Genomic DNA, 22,213 nt, shown 5'->3' with positions numbered 1-22,213 from the left:
AAAACTGCAAAGGAAGTTGGGGCTACAGAGACCTTGTGAAGTGTGAAACTTCGATTTATCTTCTATAAACATAAACCAGAAAGTTTGTAATAAATCTCATCTGAAGGAGTTTCTGTGGTTTATAAAATTTATGTCATTTTTCATCCAGATTTTACAAGTTTTAAAGAGAAAAATAATTCAACTAAGTAACAATCAATATTAGCAACTTAAAAGTCTGAAGTTTGGTCAAGTTATGTAACAGTAGTTATGAAGACAGAGCAAAATTATAAATACGTTTACAGATGTCTGAAAATCCTGTTGAATTTCTTTCTGGATAAAAAAATAATATATTGTACCATGAGAAGTACAATGCAGACATTTGGAATAATCGGTTGGAATAATCAAAATCTAGTCTATTGCTTAAGGTCATTTTATTAAATTTGTTTAAATAAAATTTATTAAAAAGACAGCGTAAAGACAATTTTTGTAACTCTGTATGGAGCAGGTTTTTTTGCTTTGACAAATATTAACCTATTTCATCCTTTTTTTTTTGTAGTAACAGTACCAATTAGATATTCTCCACCAAGTTATCTGCTTGTATCAAAAGGGTCAAACTCCACTGCAATATGCAGTGTTGGGCAAGTAACATCAGACAAATGGTAAAAAAACAATTACAGGGGAAATTCCCATAACTACTCAAAGTAGATGATGACTTGAGAAGTCAGAGGATGCACAAACTTGGAAGAAAAGTTGTATTTCTGGAACCATATGCTGTCTTACCAAAGTCCATCAATTTTTGTACAGTGTATTCTTTTAATAGTGACATTTTTCTTTCATTGTGACATTTTGTACATGTGAAAACAATTATTTCACTACTGCCACAATATGCTTCTTCCTCTCTGGCACAAATGGCACAGATCCCGGCTTGCTGTGCTTACGACGATTCAGTTCCCTAGAAACAAAACAGAAAAATGAAGCTCAGTAGTCAGCACAAAGGTTTAAGAAATACTCCTCCCCTTAAGAAAGTCTTCCTCCCCAAGCTACTAATGGAGTTATTCTACAAAGAAAACCAAAAAAGTCAGGAATTGCTCTGTTTCTAATAACCAAAAGCCACATACTCCTTTGGGAAGAAGGACCATCCCTTTTGAAAGTAACTTTGAAGTTGGCAAATTTAGACAGGTTTCAAATGAACCTTTCCTTGGGAGCTTAGCTTGGTTTTCATGTCAACAGGAACATCTGCTCAAGTTTGTGGAGTTTTTTAGCTAATAAAATTAAAGACAAAGACCCAATACTTTACTGTTAATTCAATGGCTATAGCAAAATATGCCACCTCCTACTCCTGGAAATTCCAGTATGGCAATGATCCAGGTGGCATAAAACATTCATCCTGGAATCTGGCATTATCAAAAAAACCCAAAACCACAAACCCACAAAATACCAAACGAAAACCAAAAAACCCTCCACACACCCCAAAACAGCTCATCCTATTTCCATTGCAATGGGGCATCACAGCTTGCTTAACAAAGCCCTGTGGCTCTTTCCAACATGGTATTTGTTTCCACTGTGCTTTAGGGAAGCAGCCAGTCCTCACTGACATTGGCACTCATCTGCATTTTCCTTATAATCAATCCAGTAGCTCATGATCACTCATTCAGACGTTCACAGGAGCTCTACCACTCCCATGCACCACTGCCACAGCAGCACTGCAGTGATGCATTCTGTTAAGAGGAAGAGAAAGGAAAGGCAGAAGAGGAACACGTACTTCCGCCGCCGAGCCTCCCTCATGATGCGCTGCTCCTTGATTTGGCAATAAATGCTCTTGGGCAGGTGTCGGTGCTGAGCTATGCGCCGGATCTGAGGGTGAAACTGGAACTTCTCCTTCAGCTTCTGATTGTAATTCATAGCTGCCTTCTCTCGAGGTGCAAGCTGCAGGGAAAATAATACAGACAAGCATGTTGTAAAAGAACAGGGATTTAACTGTCAATCTCCTCTACAAAACAAAATTTTAACTTTTCATTCATATGGCTTCCTTCCAGCAAATTCCTTCAGAATAAGGGTAGGTAAGTATTAAAAACCTAAAATTCCAATACCCCAAAGTTCAAACACAAAATGTTATTCTTTCAAAGCTGAGTGAAGTGACCAAATTTAATTCCCAAGAATCAGATTTTAATGTGCTGTAGAGTGACAGATAAGAACATAAATAGCTGACAGTAAACAATCTTAGTCTGCCCTAACTTCTGATGATGATCAACTTTCCCTGTAAAACAAGTATTTTCAGGCATTTTAAACACTAGCCAGTGTAATTAAAAATGCTATAGAGGAACTGTCTTCATGAACAGCTTTACAGACAGCTGTTCAGGTGGCCTAAATCTTACCCAGCACCCCGATCGCTTGGGAAACAAAGCATGGATCAAATTTCAAGTATTAGCTTGACTATACGGCACACAGGGAGTTCCAAGTTTCATCAAGCAGCTAAAAAAATCTCAGTATCACAAACACATGAAATATGGGTGAGCTGGTATTGCCACAAAAGACTAATTTTTAATTCATTATTAAAATTCTGTCCGAGCCACCATTAACAACACTGAAAGTAAGAAGCACCTTCTCCTGACAGCCAACCCACAGAAGATCTTTTTTCAATTAGGCTTCATCCTTTGGTCCTAATGTTTATTTATCAAAAGGAAAAAACATGTTTCCTGTGGTTCTGTTTAAAGCATGCATTGCTTCATAAGGAATAGCAATGTCTATGTATTTTGGATTTGCTTGGATCTTTGGGAATTTCAGCTGCATTTCAGTCTAGTGAGCTTTCATATAAACATAAAATCTGTTAGTATTAAATATAGAATGACAATAACCCCATCCTCTTTTTCCTACCCTCCTGCCCAAACTCTGTAACTCCAAATTTCAGACATCTCATAAACCCTTCATATTTGCAATTAAACCACGGCACCAGTTTTTTTACCATCCCACATCTGTGTCACACTACACCACCAACTAAAATATTAGAAGTAAAACAATAGTTCAGGCAACTTCTAATTATTCAGTTTTGCAAATGACTCAGTGTCACTAACTTTCAAGAAGACAGAAACTGATGCTAACAAAAAAAAGCAGTACAAAACCAACAACTTTATTACACACACAGTTGGAAATTCCACTTATATTATAATGAGACGTGTTTTCCCCCACCTTGAAATCAGCAATTGGTTTTTTATTCTCCACTCTGGAGATCACTTTTTTGAGTGACTTCTGGTAGCATTTTTAATGAATTCTGAATAAATAAATATCACATTCAGATGATTTTGGTCCAGAATACCATAAATGGTCTGAAAACAAGTATTGATAAAAATTACCACAAAGGAGCTTCTGACTTGAGACAATAAAGAAACAGGTACCAGATAGAGAGTAGCTCATGGCTCAAAAAATTCTTATTCAGACATCAGAGACACATGATGCTCTTAACCTGTTTCTCCACACCCTCTTGTTCATAAAATCCAAATCCTTCTGCTTTAGTTACATTCATTGTGGCCTCTGAAATTGAAATTGAGTAATTTTACAGTCTTACCCCACTAAAGCTACCCTCCCCCTTTTACAGAAATTCCTTCTTGTGAGCCAGCCTGTGAATAGCTGGTTCACTCTCAGTAAATCCCAGGTGTTCCCACTTTGCAGAAAACTGCCAACATAATCCAAATTAAAGAGCTTTATTTTAATTAAATGCAATGATTTTCCTTTAATTTTAGAAGAGCAAATTGCTGCCGATTTAATATAACCTTGATGACTCCACAGACAAGAGGTGAATCTGTAAATTAAAGATACATCCAGGACATGTTATTTAAAAAACTAATATAGATTAAGAGGCGGTGGAGCCTGCCTCCATTTTTATGGGTAATGTGGTATGGAGAAAGGCACACAGCTAGTGACCTTCCACCCAACTACTGGCTGCCAATGGCCAATACACCCAGCTGTGCTAAGTGCACCCTCATCCACACGATGGAAAAAGAAAATTCTGCAGTAATGACGATTTTCCTTTATGAGAGAGAGCAGATAGCTAAGAAAGCACACTGCAATAATGCACTGAACTCCAACTCTCTCTTGCAAATCACTTTACAAAGGTCAGTGAGAATAGCCCAAGAGAACAGTGTTACTTCCTATTCTGTTTTGGGTTGGAGAACATGCACAGCATGATCAGAGATTTCATTTATAGGGACTAGAACACTGTCCAATTTAATATATATACTAAATTAGGATTTATGTGACATCATGAGGGGGAAAGCATGCTTAAAGGTGACATATGACTGTTTTTTCATATGTTCAAATAATGAATGTGCAATTTTTTTCCTACACGAGGAAAATGAAGATTGTGTGGCAGAAACATAGCTGATTTGTGTCACCACAACAGGAGGACTTCACAGCAAATACTTAGGGTGAAAAAAGGGGAAAAAGAACCCTTTAAATGCAAGCAAGTTGTCAGCAATAGGAAAATGCCTCCTCGAGTAAACTGCCCATGCCTCTTCTCCTCCCTCCTGATGACACAGACTGCTTATTTTTCCATCTAAGCAGAAGAAAAGTAAGCATTTTTGCAGAGCCCTGATTAGAAGCTAAAACCACCCTTTAAAAAAATTCTCCTCTTCAAGAGGGCCGTATTTAACTACACACTATTAAGACTTCTGTAATTCAGCATGAGAATAGGAAATTAATGTTTATCTGTCCTCTTCAGGTTGTCCTTCTAGGTTAGGGCAGACAAGAGCACAGATGCAATATATTTTTAGAATCCAGATATATCCCAGAAGTTTTCTACACCATAGCTTGTCTTTATTTATTTTTTTATCACTCTGATGAAAACACCTTTCTAAATTCATTGCCGTAAAGTTCATTATTCATTCTTTTCTGGACCAAAAATTTTGATCTCTTTACATCTAAAAGGATGACAAAAGCAAAACACCAGAAAGGTAATGTAGGGCAATGCATGTTAAGAGCATAAAATCATAGCTAAAGGGCTGAAGTTACAGGTGCATTGAATCACAAGCTGAAAATCACTATGAAAAGAATGCCATGACCCACAGTATCTGGTACTGCTTGTTATCAGCATTATCTCAGAAAATGGAACCACATACTAGAAACAGACTGAAAGGATAAGCAATTGCTTAAGACTGTTTTGATGTGCTCCTGCTAATGCACTTTGCTAGATCAAAATCAAAATTTTTAACAGCACTTTCTCCTACCTCTACTAGCCCATACTCAAAATCTGGTATTTCTGCATTTTTTAAGAAAGCAGTAAACCTATGCTCCACTGCTGTTCACTAAAATTCTAAGCATCCTAACCCACTGCTCTGTTCTAATTCATAAAAGTAACAGAGACAAAATTTTGCAGCTGAAGTAATGTTATTAATGTTAATTAATAATGTTATTAAGAATTAATGTTATTAAGAATTCACACTCTAAGAAGTTCAGGTACCGTTTCTTTTTAATGTGGCAGTAGACTGAAAAGCAATACAGTTTTTACAAGTTTTACTGATGGCTCATTACTTTCAGTAAAATTCAGAAAAATCAAGTTTATCCCTTTCTTCCTATCAATTACATTAATTGTACACTATTAACTGAAATCTACTCTATCACAGCAGCTTTTTCAGCCTTTCAAATCAGACCAAGCTCGATTTTCCTCCTCAAAAGTCAAAATTATTTACCTTCTCAGAAATCCCACATTTCTTCAAAAGCACAGGTAAAAAAGCATCAAACATACTTAACAAGCCGTATTTTACATATCTGAACAGTCTACAGTTTCTCAAGTCTTAACTGAGTCTTGCTTCTGGGCACGCAGAGATAGATGTTCACTGCTTTAAAAATAACACCTGCTACGTCCTATTTAATAGTACATATATGTCAATTAATGAAAATTTATTAGAAGGTAAATGTAGAAAATTATTTTGAAACAACCTCTGCATTAGCTCCAACACAGATATTTGGGTTTTGTTACCCCTATATAAAACCTGTGCAGACTTAATCATCAGTGGAGGAGAGACACAAGATGCCTCTGGCTCCTCCAGAGACTCTTCTTCTTTCTTTCATGTTTCACTGATTTTGAATAATGAGTGCAGTGCCAAATACATTAAAACCCAAAAGAAACATGCATGTCAGAACTGATGACTGCTCGGGTGGCTATGGTTCAGAAAGTACAACTTTCCAACTGGATAAATGTTCACCAGCCACAACATGAGTACTATATATTCACTATAACTTCCCTGGAACTCAGCAATGCAAAAAACAACTAAGTACTCACCAAGAAAAAAAAGTTTGATTACTATTTTTCTTTCTCTTTCAGGATGTTGATTTCTACCTACCACCAGCACAAAAATATCCATCTTAAAATACAATGTCTTGCAAGATTTTAGCATTATATCAGAAATACAGTGACCTTTGGATGAGTCATTCAATCAAATCTTCTCAGCAAAGAAAAACAGCAGACCAAGCAACTAAGCATTTAAGACATATTTTGACACTTCTGACAGAATTACTGAATGTTCAGCTTTGAATATTCAAAACATTCAAAAAATAGCCAGAGACTGTGGAAGAACTGGACATTTATAAAATAAGCAAGCATATGTCTGTGAAGATAAGAACACCAGTACTCTAAAAAAGAACACCAATACTCTAAATACCAATACCAAAGGAAATCAGTGGAACCTGCTATAACAGCCATTAACAGTTGCATTGTTAAGAATCACAGGAACTACCAGTCTGGATCAAACAGGGACTTGCACAGTTGCCTGAATCCAAGCAACATTCCCAAGATATAACCAAGAGTGTGATAAGCCATGAGGACTCCTGAGTCCTATTAGCTACAATTGCTCTCTAAACATCTGGAAAATAAAACTTCAGTGCTTCTAAAAAAACTTTAAACAACTAGAGACACTTCAGACAGCTTCAAATTCTGTATCTTGTTAAATTCACAGCTTCAACACCACCATGCTTGAACACATTCCCACATAAGATATAGGGATGTGAAATGTTCTCTTCTCATTATAATGTACTTCTTCACAAATTCATCTCTGTCCTGTGAAGTGTGATCAATTTTTCTACGTAAGACAGTATGTCCCTTTAAGTTCTTTCTTTATTTCTAAATAGTTTTGCTTTCTTTGATGTTAAGAAGTGTTTCTTTCTACAATAGGATAATAAATGATGGGAGGATTTTCATTTCTGACAGTAAAAAAAACAAAAAACAAAAACCCAACCAAAAAAAATCCCCCTAAGAACAACTCAGAAAACAGGGGGGAAAAAATCCAGTAATAAACCACATGTCACTTGACCTCTGTCTCTTGGGAGCTAACAGCCCAAGTTGTGACAGAAATATAGTCTTACACACATTACAAAAGTTTCACTGGAATGATCCCAAAAGAGCAGAACCACATGGCAGGCACAGCCTCCAAGGAGAACATTCATCAACAGCACTGTAGTCACAAAGGAAAACAACAAAGACTGTTTTGTGTAGGATTCCTGTCAGGTCAAGGAACATGAGAGTATTAACATACAGACCATAGCCAATAGTTACAATCCAGTAGTTACAACTAAGTAGTGCCTTTTTTTGGGCCTATCCATGACCAGTTTTCACTGACATAAATACTACAGAAAACAGCAGAATGTCATTTACCAGTCTATATTCTGAACACTTAAACAATAACTAAACTGTCCTTTTTGGTATGCAGTATTTCTGCAATGCAGGAGTAGTTGTGTTTGCCTATTACTTCCCAGAGTCAATTATCCTTGCTCTTTCATAAGAGGAGCCAATGCCGTCTAGTAGTCAATACAGTGAACTTTTTGTTCACATCTGAAAATATTAGGAACCCTTCTACATGAAAATGGTATTTGTGACATTCTTTTCACCCACTTGTCTTTCACACAAAGGGCTCAGAGTAAAGATGAACGTCAAAAATACCAGACGATTCTGTTACAGAACACCATCTTAGAGAGAAACATCATGATCTCTCGCTAAAAATACAGTGAGTAAATGGAAAAAGTTTCACTTAATATCATAAAATCAGGTGAAAAGGGTGTTGCCATGAGCATACCGATATAACAGAAGGAAAACACATAATATTTCTACCCAACACTGCACCATCTAAACAAATTCAACATGAACGTTAAATCCAAAAGTAAAGTCTCTAATGAGCTTTGTGGGATCCCTAAAGTTAGCAACTGTGGAACTGATATTTATGTGTTTAACCTAAGCACCACATGGGAAAATCCCATTAATCAATGTAGAAGAGCAGGGAAAAAAAAAAAAGGAAAATAAAAGGTATCCTTAAAAAAACTAAAATTAAAAAAAATCAACCTAAACAGTCGTTTGTAATCACAATTACTGCAAAGACCACAAAGCTGTGGGGGTTTTGGGCCATGGCTAAAGAGATACATGTATTTTAACTGTGCTACTCCATATCCAGTGCCTCAGAGTGTAGCCCTAAGTACTCCTCCACTCCCTCCACCTGCTACCTCTCCCAGCTCTGCTTCACTTCTCTCCTACAGATACTTCCAGGTTGATTTAGCTTCAGGTAATTACAAGCAGTCCTAGACATTAGTTTGCAACAGATCCAGCATCTCAGCTGTACCACAATCTTCCCTGAGTCACAACTTCCCTTTCCTCTCCCCACCATCCTTCACAAGATCAAGCAAAGATTCCCCCAGATATTATCTGACAGCTCTGCCGATGGGCTCAGAAAAGGCAGTGTAAGCACCTCCAAAATACCACAAAAATATAACGTTACATAAAGGGATTACTACCAGCAAAGTGCCAAAATCACTCTCCAAAGTCACTCAATACTTTGACACAACTGTGCAGATGAATCTATGCAGTTGGTAACCGAAAGGGAACATTTGGGCTTTGTCTGTACATAAACATTTGAACAAGTATAACTGAAAAGACTTATTTTAAGAGGCTGGTGATTGATCACACTAGGAACACCTCCACCAAATAGACTTACATTGAATTAAGTGGACTTCAGATACAACCCCAGTTTGCCCACTTGGTATCAGAGTTATAGAGGTTAATGACAATCTTGGTGTCAAACTAGGCATCAGTGCAAACAGTGTACTTTACAACACATATGCTTATCAAAACATGATTTTTTTTTATTTTTATACTTTTTTTAAACAAACGAACTGCATGAATGAACATGAACTAATTACATGCCAGTCAAAACCTTTAAAAGTAGCAATTCCAAATTTCAATAGAATTACTTAAGTATGGCTAAACAGAATTCATTACCTTTCACCCAGTGGTAAAGGATGAATTCTAACTGTTAGCACACAGGTAAAAAATTAAAATCTAGTTTAGATAGAACTGATGATTATTGTTAACATTAAAGAAGACCAAAAAAAGTCATCTTGTGTAGCAATAATGAAGCATATAATTTTCTTCTTATTATAAGCTGCAGTAAATGCATTGAGCTATACTGCACATGTCAATCTGCAAATTAAACACAAATGTCAAACTATAATTTTACAATTTCCCTTCATATACAAGTTCTTAGAAGCTGAAGAGGCTAACTGGTTGTAATAATAACAAAACCCCCAAACATTTTGTGATAATAAAAAAAGCAAAATCAACTCTTACCACTCCCAGTTTTTCAGAAGCATTAGCTTTCCACAGGCGAATATTCATCTCATCTGAGCCACACAGAATGTATTTGTTATCTGCAGTCCATTTTACAGTGATGACATGCTGCATTCGTTTGGTATGATAAACCTCCCTAGAGCAAAGAGAAACATTTTCAAATGAGCTATCATCACTTTTCTCACCATTACCTTTCAAACAGCAGAAAGCATTCTGTTCTAGGCAAATTTTGTTTTACATTTTCTTGCTGTTGTTTTTAAAAAAATCTGACTTTTTTTAAACACTGTGCTGATCTTATCTTTCTATAGAGATCCATAGGAAGTGTGATAGACTAATGAAGGACCACCTAGGATAAGATCTTTTTAAATAAGTGCTTTCACAGAAATTATAGTAAAGAGTTAAACAATAACTCTTCTTGTAAAACATGCTAAGGGTATACAGTAGGAAATGCATCTGAAACAGTACAAAAATGCTCCTGAAATCATTTTAATGAATATGCTTTTACATTGAGATTATTAGAGAATGGGAATGCAGAAAAATAGATGCCAAAAAATCTGACTCCAAACAGCAAAGAAACATCTCCCAGCTGTCCATTTATGACATAGCAATGGATTTGCTACTCTTCATTCAGATTTCCCTCCTTTACCCAAAAACGGACTCAATTTCTTTTTTAATTTCTGCTGATCAGACGCCTGCTCAACAAGTGCTGTTGAAAAATGTTTTTCTATATTACATTTAAACAAATATTTAAGTTAAACTCTTGTCTAATTTTCATTAAGTATGTATCAAACCAATCTGTTCTTTTATTTCTGCTATAAAAATAAAGCACTAAATACACGTTTTTGGGGATTTTAGCTATTTATTAGCATTCTGAAAAGAAGGAAAATGTAAGGCTATTTATTGTCTATCAATAGGCACTTCTTTGATGCATCAGTCATGCACTACAGCTTATTCTCTTTCTTCCACTCGGTTATTTTTGCAAGGAAAACCCAAGTAATAATGTAAAAGAAACACAAAAACAACATATATTCAAGTGTTGTGGAGAAACCAGACTGGGGTTGAGCTGAAGTGGTTTTGAGAAAAAAGAAAAGTAATCAATATATCAGAATAAATAAACTTTAATAAGCTGAAGCACCTCTTTTAATTCACCAACAAGCAATACTCCGTAAGAACAACTATGTGGAAGACTAAGCACAACTACCATCAGAAAACATTAATACTCACATCAGCTTTTCACTGTTTAATGGCATGTGTGCACATCTGCACTTTCACCAAGAATTTCTATGCTTACTTTCCTTCTACCATGTAACTCAGTAAGAAAGCTTTTATCCTTTTTCCTTTCCATACTTTGAATTTGCAGTCTTTGCCTCTCCTGTGGCTGTCATCACAAGGTATTAAATATCATTTTTCAGGGACAGGAAAAACAGAAAACATGGCCAAATAACCTGGATCTATCATTTAAAAGTTTGCACAGAAATACAGTTCTGTTTACTAAGCATTTACTAAATTTAATCAACTTCATAATAAATCTTATTTCTTAGGGCTAAACAATTTCATTATTTAAATTTTCATTTAAAAATAAAATAGAAAGCAATTGAAGTTAGGAGTTTTTCAGATTGACAGGATATCAAAAGTATAAACTAGAACAGCATCAGGATCCTTATTTACAGATATTCCTAACTGCCCTTTCAGTTTTCCAAGTAGGATCAGATCTTCTATTTTGACACTTTTCTCCATTCCCGAGATTAATATAAACTGTGCAATTCTAAAGAAGCTCAGCTTCTAAAGAATTTTAAGTGTATCAGAACACTCTAATCAGCTACATGAGGCAAAATTTTTCATTTGTAAGGCTTCTCTTCACGAGACTTATGGCTATAACATAAAACAGGAAAAAGTGGAGACAAAGAGAAAAATCCCTTCCACAGGCCTTAGCAGCAATCTGCTAAAATGTGAAATAAAGCATTTTACTGTTGTGTTATGGGGTCTGCAAACTTCTTCTTAGTGATATGTGTTAACTTTGCACATACCACTTCTGTGAACATTATTAATTCATACAAAGAAGCAGCTAACCATGTTTAATAATGCAAGTCAGAAAAAACCCCCAAAAACAAACCTACAAAAAAACTGCACGACCTAATTACATTTAAAGTATTATTGCAAGATAAAAAGAATGTGAAAACTAAAGATTAGATATAGAGGGAATGTAAATACCCCCTCCCACTCTTTAATGCAGCACAGGAACACAGTTAACACAGCGTGTACAATTTCATCAATCAATAATAAAAATATACTGCTTTACCAACCAGTATTTCAACACTTTCAGCCTCAAACTACCTAGAACTTGACTTAGTAACAATTTTCTGGGGTGACAAGGTTGGAGAGGAAGTCAAATAGAAGTAAAATAAAGTTAAGAATAAAGGAAAAGGAGGAAGAACTGACAAGAAAGAATAATGAAGACAAGTTTATGAAGATCAAATGATACCAGAAAGATCAGATAACTTGCTTCAGTTTTCATCAAACTGAAAGAAAAACAAAACCTAATGGAGACACACTAGATTCAATCCGAACTCAGGCAAAATATTTAATATACTGACTTATGAAACCTTACATGAAAAACAAAATCCATGTGAATTGTGTTCAAAGCACTGTATTACAAATCAAAACCAGGTTAACAAAATATGAACAAAAGTAATAAGTGCACTGAAACAGATCACAAAAGGGTCCCAAACTGATCCTCAGGAATTCATACAGCAATCTATTTTAAATAATGTCTTTAGCAATCATCCACATAGGATGAAGACAATCCCTAGGAAACCAAATGTTACAAGGCTGTAATAAACTTCAAACTTAAGTGGTGACAGAAACAGTATAAAAGCAACCCAAAAATCTGAAAGATGCATAGACAGGGAAATCAAATGGGATTCACCATGGTAAAACGACACAAATAACACAAGCACAATAATCCACTCTAATTTTAATTCCATATTGTGGAAGTACTGCTACTTGTTAAGCAGTTTTACTCTTGATCTATACTCCAGAATTAAGTCAACTACATAGCCTGTCAGCTTCAAGCTACCAACAAAGTAAGATTTTAAGATTCACAGGAAGCAAATGCCCCAATGAAGATGTTAATGAATTAATTAATAATTTTGAGGATTTGGGAGGAAGTCACTGGAATGAATGACAGCAAGAGAGAAAGGTGTAAAACTACTCACCTGCTGTGACCTTTGTCTACAGGAAAAATGCGGATGGACTTATCAAAGCTGGCAGACACAAATTCTTTCCCAGTGGGTGAATAATCCACATCAAGAACAGCAGACACGTGATCCATATGCACCATCACAGGTGATTCAAGAAAGCGCATATCAAAAGTATATAAGCTTTAAAATAAACACATCAGTAGCTTAGAATCATAACAAGTCCTAAGTAAACAGTATATTTTACATAAAGCCCACTTAAAGATAGAGCCATATTGCAGAGCAAACTCCTTAAAACAGCTCATAATACATGAAAAGAAAGAAAACAGCATTGTTTAGGGTTTGAAAGAAGTTTGTTCATCAGAGAATTTAGTTCTTGAATCAGGTTTCTTGCTCCCTATCAAAGGGCATATAGGCTCCCTTCATCATCTGTCCACAGGTCAGACTCCAGGCATTACTCAGACTTCTTTACTCCATCCTCCACTGCAGGTATTCACCCTGAACTTGTAAAAGCATCTCACAATCGTTATAGCAAGCCTATCAGTTCTGAAAGGTTTCTAAATATTCCCACACTGTGAACTCCTAGTAATTCAGAGTCCACAGTAAAGTTCAATTTGGTTGGCAGCCCTTGTTACTGCCGAATTATCTTAGGCCAGACAAGTGCAAGGAAAGTTTGGTGTGACAAGTCTAAGAGTGCAGGGAAAGCTTGGTCCTTACATGGAGATGCTAGCTCAGCAGAGCACACTACCTACAGAAAAGCATTCTGTTAAAAGTAAACACCCAGATGCAGGACCACAGCTGGTTGGCTTTTAAGGACTTCAAAGCTCAGATAAGGCCTACCTCTACTCCCACTGAATAAAGAAACTAGGCACAATCACTGTGTACATCATCAAATAAGCATATGTGCTTTACAGACAATGCATTTATTGAAACCTGCTTAAGATATACTACTTAGTAGAACTATTATGTTAAAAAAAACTTAATTCACCAGGTTTCTCACCTTCCTTTCTGCAGATGAATACATAACTGAAATTAAACATATCTTACTGTATACTGCAATAGTGATTATTGCTTTTCCTTCTAAATTCCCCAAGAGAAAGTATGCAGCATCTTATTCAAAACTGCTAGTCCATATCATCAGCAAATGTTTGCATATGCATTGGTGATGTGTGCATTTGCCTTTGCATACTAAATGCTTCAGGCTGCAAGAGGATATTTGTCCCTTACAGCAACAGCTACAGATTTTAGTTTAGCAAGAGGAAGGAAAAAAAAAATTTTAAAACCCAAAACAGCCAAAAAGTAAATTCATAAACAAAAAACCCAAACTTATAAACAGATTAAGGCAGTCTAATGGTTTTACCATACTGTAACATAAATACAAGAAAAACAGCACATTGAATATAACACCACTTCCAAGGTCTGAGCCAGATTCCATTTCCTTAGAAAAACAGCTTTAAGATAAGTGATAAAATTCTTATGTTCTAGAAGAAAACAGTGATCTATTGTTAGATCACTGACTTCCTGGAAAAAAGGATATGGAGTACATTTTCAATGGCCTAGTTTTGAAGAGACAGCTTTTTCAATATCAGATTAGCTGTTCACATGAATAGTATTGTTCAAAAGTAAAATACTGCTCCAAGACATTGAAAGGATAAGTACTGCTGTCTCCAGAACTGTCTCACAAAAGATTAATTTTTAAGAAACGTTCTCATCAAAATAGCTGATCAGTACAATGTATCAAGCTTCACAAAAGCCGGCAAGAAAATAAACACTTATATTGCCTCAGACTGGACGAACAGTACTTATTTTCCAGGGCCCATTTCAAGTTAAACTTCCATTGGTTCAGCTGCATTTATTTTAAGTTACACTGCTTTTTACCCCCCATGTACTGAGACACACAGAAAGAGGCAGTCTACTATCAATTCATATTTGTTAAAATCAGCATGCCCATAATTCTCTAGGTTATTAAGCAATTCAAATTTAGAGTTTCAGTAAATTTTAAAAATTTATTTTAGCATGACCATAAATCACCAAGATACAGATGAAAAACATAACCTTGCCCAGGATTATGAAAAAGCAAGGTTACACTTACTTGTAATCTTCATTTGCTGCAGTAAAAATGAAAGCTTCCATAGGGTTCCAACACAGTGTATTTGTCCTCATGTTCAAGATAACCTGAAATATATTTACACATTGCTACCTTGTTATAGGCAGTAAAATACTCACTGTAGTTCAAAACTGCTACATACCCCCGAAGACAAGCACTTTGTAGATAGAAAATTATGGCAGAGGAACAGTACATGACAGAATGCTTCCTCAGCAGTGTTAGAAGTGAAACCCAAGAACCTCCTGTCCCTCATTACATGTTTACTGCTTTGGGCTACACAACAATTAAGTTTTCCTCTGTAAATCATCTTAGAATCAAATTCTTCTAAGTGGTCATTTAACACGGCAATCTGCTAGTGGTCAACAAGGAAATCTGGAACTTCTGAAAAATTTCAGTTCTCTGTCCTATTTACAGGAACCTTTAGTTAAGTAATCTACAGACATACCTAATTAAATGGATATTTCAAGGGATATAGTCATTAATTGAAGCTGTGAACCAGCATTTACAAAGCAATTGTACCACTTTGATGTTCTCCCAGTTATTACCCCTTCATTATTTTTTGTCTAAAATTGCAGGTCAGGAATTCTTCTGAGCAGTTGCCATTTCTTGCAGAAGTGCCAAGCAATGTACACAGAAGTTACTGGGTCCTCACCTACTCAGCACTATCACTGTATCAGCAGTGAATCACTCCTCACACATTTGTAAGATTTGCTTGCTGCTTGTAAGCATATGGCCAACAAAGAGGCCAGTTGGCCCGGGAGTGAGAGGAAGGCAGCTGATAACAGCATAATAAAACCCTTCTACTTTGCTAAGTGCAGGCTAGACAAGAGGCATTAGCAAGCTGGATGTTGGATATCCCCACCTTGCAGGACAGCTGGGCCCCCATGGAACAAGGCAAGGCAGGAAGGAAGTCATTTGACACACCAGACACAGTAGCTTTGGCTTCTGCTGAGTCTGAGAGGAACTTCCAATCATTTATTTGAAAATAAGAACTATACAGTATGCCTGACACAAAGTGGATGTGTAATTACAGAGCAACTTATTAACAAACTGAACAACTCTAAACAAGATTTCCTATAATACTCCAGGCCAGTTATAATCCTACTTAAAAATCCTGAAGTTTGGTGTTTAATGCTATGGTATTCAAACCCCATTTTTGTTCTTGGCTTACTACACCAAACACCATAAATTTACACACATACAACATATAGTTGCACAATTATAATCCTTACAGTCTCAGAACAAGTAAATAGTGATGACTTTACTGAACATCCCTCCAAAAAATTGCAATGAATGTGTGCCTATTCTTTTAATTCTCATTCTCCCTAAATCCTCATTTCCTAGGTGACACCATCCTGTTCATTATAAAGTCTGTGCTGCAGAACACCGCTTATTTTCAGGAACTGCATGCAACCAGACCTGAATGTAATCAACAGATCTCTAAAGTGATCTCTAATTTAAAAAGTGGACACTGAAATGTCCTCTGTTAACACTAATGTGACCACTAGAATTTGCTCAGATTTCAGTACTGTTCTAGTTATAGATCTTCACAAAAACTGGGAAGTTAATAATCAAGGACTGTTCTTTATTCCTTCCTGTACAAGTTTATCAGCCACTGCAAAATGAGCACAGAATTAATGTGAACCACCATATGTATAATAAATACTTTAAAACATGTTACAAAATAACTGCAATATTGCCAAAAAATCCAGCTCTTTCAAAAGGAGTCAAATTCTGTCATGCTCTGAATCTCTATTTTTTCACAGAAATTTACAAGCCTTCAGTTCATTACAGCAGTGGCTTTTGTAATTAAAATAATGCCTAAAAAATGAAATTGTCTCTACAGTTCTAGCATTAGGTTTAATAACAACTGTGTAAGGCAACCTGGGCTGGAAGTGATTTAAGTTGCTGTAAATACATTAATAATGGCATTTCAGAACTATCTAAACCCACACCAGAGCAATTTTTTACCTCTATTTTTAATGTATTGTACATCTTCTCATAAAATGGGTAAGTTTAAGTCCTTATTAAGTCAAAATCGTGAAATCCCTGAAGACTTGGTTCTCCGGGTTTTATTATTTTAACCGTGAATAGTCGCTTACAAATAATGTCAGCCTGGAAATGTTGAGATTACTTTAACACAGAAACATTACTCAAATAATTAACCTGTCTTCCTTTACTACCTACAAGGAATTTGGTTGAGATGAACACCTAAGAATGTAACAATCAAGAGAAAAAACAGTTCCTTTCAGCTGTTCAAATGCTAAAGTCTATCTTTACCCTAAGCTTTCCTGATTCCACAGAATGCACAAGAATGACTTTTAAAGTGTACCAACTCCTATCAACACACTTTCCTCTTGTCTTTAAATAGAATTGCTTTCATTCATCCTTCCCAGCTTTTTTTAGACTAGTTCTTATTTTGAATCTAGATAGCATTTCACCATCTCATCCCTCCCTTTTTAAAACTTAAGGCTTTGAAACCCACACTCAGGACAAACAGGCAACAGAGCTACTGCTTCATGATGTGAAAAGCTGAAATGAAAGGACTCCCACTGAGTTCCAACTGCTCTGTAGATCAAATCCCAGGAAAGCAGCAGTGCCAGAAACCAGTGCCCGTACCTAAGTAATGTACCTCTAATAAGCAAACCCCTTCTCTTAGGAGTTCCAGAGCTCTCAACTCTGAATGCAGAAATGGACATTTCACCTCCTTTCCACAGCAGAATTATCCCTATCCCAGGAGGAAACCCAGTATTATGCCCATGGAAGCAAGGAATTACTAAACAGTGTTTTATTCCTACAGCAGGAAACGAGAAACGCACCTCAGCACGCTGCTTACAATGAGATACACAAATACAAACGTGCACATAGTCTATAATTCTAGATTCACATATATGTGCAGTCCTATATTTAGCATATATACATATGTAAACTTAGTTCACAAAGGATCAAACTGCATCCGTTTGACCTTGTAACTGCAGCTCTACAGCACTGGCTGTGTTCATTTCAACATCCAAGTGTTCAGCTGCCATCACTGACAAGTTTTTATAAGCACTGCCTCAGTGGCCCAAGAGAAACTCCACTAAAAATTGTTGGGGCATAGGGAGAGAGAAATACTGTTATGCCAACAACATTCCTTTTTGTAACTAAATACAATTTTAATGTTCTAGTGTGTATCAGATCAATGGCACTGCAGACAGTACGTAACACAGGAGAACAATGAGTGCATATTCACAAGCCAAAATACTGAATTTCAAGAGGAATATTGTTAAGGTAGTTTTGGGGCTCAGAACTACTAAACTTGATTGAGGTTTGGTAAGTGTGTATGAATTACCAGCTTTTTATCTAAATAAATGCAAATATTCTGTTAAATAGGAATCTTTACGTCACCGGTACGTTCCACGTAAAAATACTATTTTGATTACACTGCAAATGATTTCTAAGTGGTTATGGTAGGTGCATAGGGAAGGGTTTATCTCCCTTTGAAGGAGAAACACCTTTTCAAATGAAGAGCAACGCTCTCCAGTGGTGAAGTTACCTTGTCTCCTTCTGGCAAGGAAGAGGAAAAAAAAATTAAAAAGTAATCACATATACACAGACAGAATGCAATGCAGGAACATAAAGTTCTTACTGTGAAATTGCTGTCAGGTCAGGCACTTGATCACGAATTACAACAAACTGAGCATGACAGCCTGTCTGAATGCAGAAAAAGGTCCTTCTAACTCTGCATTGTTTAAATCCCAACATTAATTCAAACTCAAGACTCAGACAATGAAAACTCAGTGAACTCAGAATTCAGAGCTTCCTGTTCTTTACTGTCACCAACAGTTACAGGCTACTAACATATTCAGTATGATTATGAGCACCAGTAATTAATCTTAAAAAGAAAAATATTACCTTCTTTAATGGAGTTGATTTTCTCATATCATATAGCACAATATTTCTGTCAGAAGCACAGCTTCCCAAAAGGTAAGTCTGGGGAAAAAAACCAAAACCAGTGTGTATAGTCTTTAAAATATTTCTGGAGTGTGGTTAACAGCTTACATCAGATACCTAGGCTATTTTACAAAGCTGGTCATGAGTTTCTTTTTCAATCAAGGAAATACATTCATCATTTTTTCTGTACAGCTAATTACCTAGCACAAACATTTTCAACAGTTTTCCCTGTAAGATTCAGAATCCATGCAGTGCTGTCTACTTCAAAACTAGCAGACAATTCCCAATAATCACTTTTTTTATGAGTATAACCCAGTCAAGGGGTATAATAGGAAGTGTTGTAAAAGATCAAATGCAATTGTTTTGCCACGGAGAGGGTGAGAAGTCTCAGTCACAGGTAGTACAATACCGGAACAGATGAACTGGCAGCTCCACAGCCACTTAAGTGCCACACTCTATGACTGAGGTACAACATATTGTTGTGGGCAGAATGGAGACTGCCCTGTTCCTATTTCTCCTCTCCCACACTAACAGAGACAAAAGATAGGAAGATAAAATTATATGGTACTACATTCCAAAATAATTCACCCATCAAAATCTATGTATACGTCCTCCTACATATTCTATTAAAACATAAAATCTAAATTTGGAAGAAAAAATCTCATAAACTCTGTTTACACAATTTTATCTCATACTGCTCAAGAAAAATATAATTTCCAAGATATAACACAAGCATTACCTCAATGGGATTAAATTTTACACTGCTTATGCTATCAAAACCCCAAGTCAGAGAACACTTGGGGCTTGTCCTTTGTTCATCCCAAATGTCCACTTGATGACCACAGGTAGCAAAAACAGGTTCCTTCCAGTGGTGATCAATTCCTGTAAACACTGTCTTTAGGAGAGAAGGGAAAAAAATTAAAAAAAAAAAAAAAAGAAAAAAGAAAAAAAAAATTAAAACCCAACTGCATGCATAAATACTCAAGTACGTTCAGTTAGAAAAAAAAAATCAACAAATCATTGCATATGGAGTCTCACATGGTTTTTCTCATTTATATTACTGAAAATTAACTCACCAGTTCTATCTGAAGTTAAGCCTTATTGGATGTACCCCTTCCAGTAGCCAAGTTTCATTTTCATTTAAGGTGCATGTAAGCATTTGTTGTTAATTTACAGTGGAGTTGGCACTAAAGGCACATTTACAAAATCCTGGCTGATTTTAAAGCAAATGAAAATTTTAAGAGCACAACTGTATTTTCAGTGGGGACTTAAATAGATTCCACAGACACAGCAATAACTAAAGAGTTTCAAACTGTGCATTTGAAAAAAGCATTTAATGTTTTTCCTAGCATAAGTTTATCATAAATTCAAAGTGCCAAAATATATATTTTTGGACTGCTTTTGTCAATAAGAAAGATGTAAAGTTAGTACTTGGTACAGAATGGCTGTGAGTTATTGGCATGAAAAGTAAGTTATTTAATGCAGACTAAGCACTAACACATGTCTGAAGAGACAGAGAAATACAACCAGTGTGCATGAAAGGGATAATGAGTACAGACAGAGGTAAGCAGTCTCTGGTGGCATTCAAGGAGTCCTTTCTGGTTACATGTAAAATAAGTGTAATAAAAACATGAAGATACTTTAAAATAGCATTATAAAATTTGATGCCATCAAATTACAACCCATTATAATAACAGGGGATATCAAACTATTTCTTTCTCCTTCAAAAGCCAGATAAGAAATTATTCAAACTTAATTCAAAAGAAGAGGCATGGAAAAATCAAAACTCAGATTTACTACCTTTCCAAGAATTGTATGAATAGGTTCTTCTTCTTCTCCATATTCTGGGCCCTCCATTTTCCACTGCTTCACAGTTTTGTCATCACCAACCTGGAAATATTGGAGAAATCATGTACAGTTTTATGTAAATATATTCCCTTTTATTTTGCTAGATGGGCTTTGCAATTAAATACATGCATCCTTTAAAAAAAACACTCTGTGATATACACACATGCTTCATCCTGCCTGTTCACTGCTCCATTTTATACCTCCAAGCTACAGAATAGCTCTCCTGATCATAATATGTTGTTAAAACATGTATAGGAGGCTGACTGGAGTGAACAGTCTTCATAGCAGCCCACCTGGCACTGTGTGGTTTGTTTGTTTTTTTTTTATTTGTGGCTGAAACAGTGCTGATACAGCACCCAAGCCTTGGCTGTGCTTGCTGGGTGCCGAGGCATTTCCCCCTGCTCCCACTGTCTCCACCATCCCTGCCTCACCCCCCAGCAAACAGGCTTGGGGTGGGCAGCACACAGGGAGGGGACACAGGCACGACAGATGTCCTGGACTGGCCAAAGGAGTATTCCATACCATAGAACAATGCTCTGAAATAAAAGCTGCAGTACTGGGAGCACAAAGAGGAGGTGGGGCCTGGCTCCACAGTGGCTGCTGCTCAGATTGTCTGGAGATCTGTCGACTTCTGAGAGCAGGCAACTGATTCCCAGTTTGTCACTTGTATCCCACCACCACCTTTCCTTCACCAATTCCACTGTCTATCTTGACCCAAAAAGCTTTTCCAGTTTCTGAAACAGATAGCTGAATAGGAAAAAGGTGAGCTGGAATGACGGCTATTTTATAAGGCTACATTTTGTGATTTTTAATCAACTGGTACTCTAAACTGCAAATTATCTTCTGGAAATCACTCGGATGAGTTAAAAGGCCCTTTCCACCTCAGTTGCTCTGGTTGCCTGTTCCAAATTTTGTTCTACCTCTTGCACTAATGCCAGCACAAGCTTTTGCATGGCTGTGCAGTGACCTGGATCATTCAAACAGGCCTAAAAAAATGTTAGCTTTACAAGTTTATCTTCCCCTCCCTGAATACACTACTACTGTTTCTTCTCTCCCTCTCTCAATTTTCAGGCAGACAGATTGTCAAAAGGGTAGTAACTAACTTGGAGTCACTTATGATTTTTACTGTGACTTTCCCTATATCCTAACTTCTGTCCCTGTGACCTGGTATAAATCTTAGATAAATATACTGTAGTGAAAATGTCTCTTCTATGACCAGTTCAAATGAAACAACCTCAGGACACTTTCAGTTTTCAAAAACAGTTCTTGTGTTATCTTAGAACTGTTTTAATGCCAACAGGAAGACATACTATTTCCAAGCAGTTTACATGCAACTGAATCTGTTGAGGTTGTTATGAATTAATAAAGCTTTACTCACACAGAATGATTTAACTTAATGAGATCATTTTTAATCATAGTATATGCAAATGGTTACTTCTTTACATGCTTTCACGTCTTTCAATGAACATAATCCATTTACTACTTTAATGAAAACTAGTTTACTCGAGTTTTAATTACATGCCCATCTGTCAGCTATTTTCTGGTATT

The 22,213-nt window shown here is 36.3% G+C and overlaps 1 protein-coding gene across 1 annotated transcript in view; it reads right to left on the bottom strand.

The window, feature by feature from the left end:
* Window positions 1–393: 393 nt before the first annotated feature.
* Window positions 394–22,213, bottom strand: part of DCAF13 (DDB1 and CUL4 associated factor 13) — a 25,242-nt gene continuing 3,422 nt past the window's right edge. The window contains exons 4-11 of the mRNA XM_014879340.2: window positions 20,618–20,707; window positions 19,557–19,712; window positions 18,779–18,856; window positions 14,870–14,952; window positions 12,796–12,960; window positions 9,581–9,716; window positions 1,742–1,905; window positions 394–931 (exon numbers count right to left, since the gene is read on the bottom strand). Of these exons, the coding sequence (XP_014734826.1) occupies window positions 844–931; window positions 1,742–1,905; window positions 9,581–9,716; window positions 12,796–12,960; window positions 14,870–14,952; window positions 18,779–18,856; window positions 19,557–19,712; window positions 20,618–20,707 (960 nt within the window). The 3' untranslated portion in view covers window positions 394–843. The remainder of the gene's footprint in view (window positions 932–1,741; window positions 1,906–9,580; window positions 9,717–12,795; window positions 12,961–14,869; window positions 14,953–18,778; window positions 18,857–19,556; window positions 19,713–20,617; window positions 20,708–22,213) is intronic.

This window comes from Sturnus vulgaris, chromosome 1, assembly GCF_052056855.1.
Source record: "Sturnus vulgaris isolate bStuVul1 chromosome 1, bStuVul1.hap1, whole genome shotgun sequence".
Taxonomy (NCBI): Eukaryota; Metazoa; Chordata; class Aves; order Passeriformes; family Sturnidae; genus Sturnus; species Sturnus vulgaris.
This window is presented reverse-complemented; position numbering and strand designations above follow the sequence as displayed.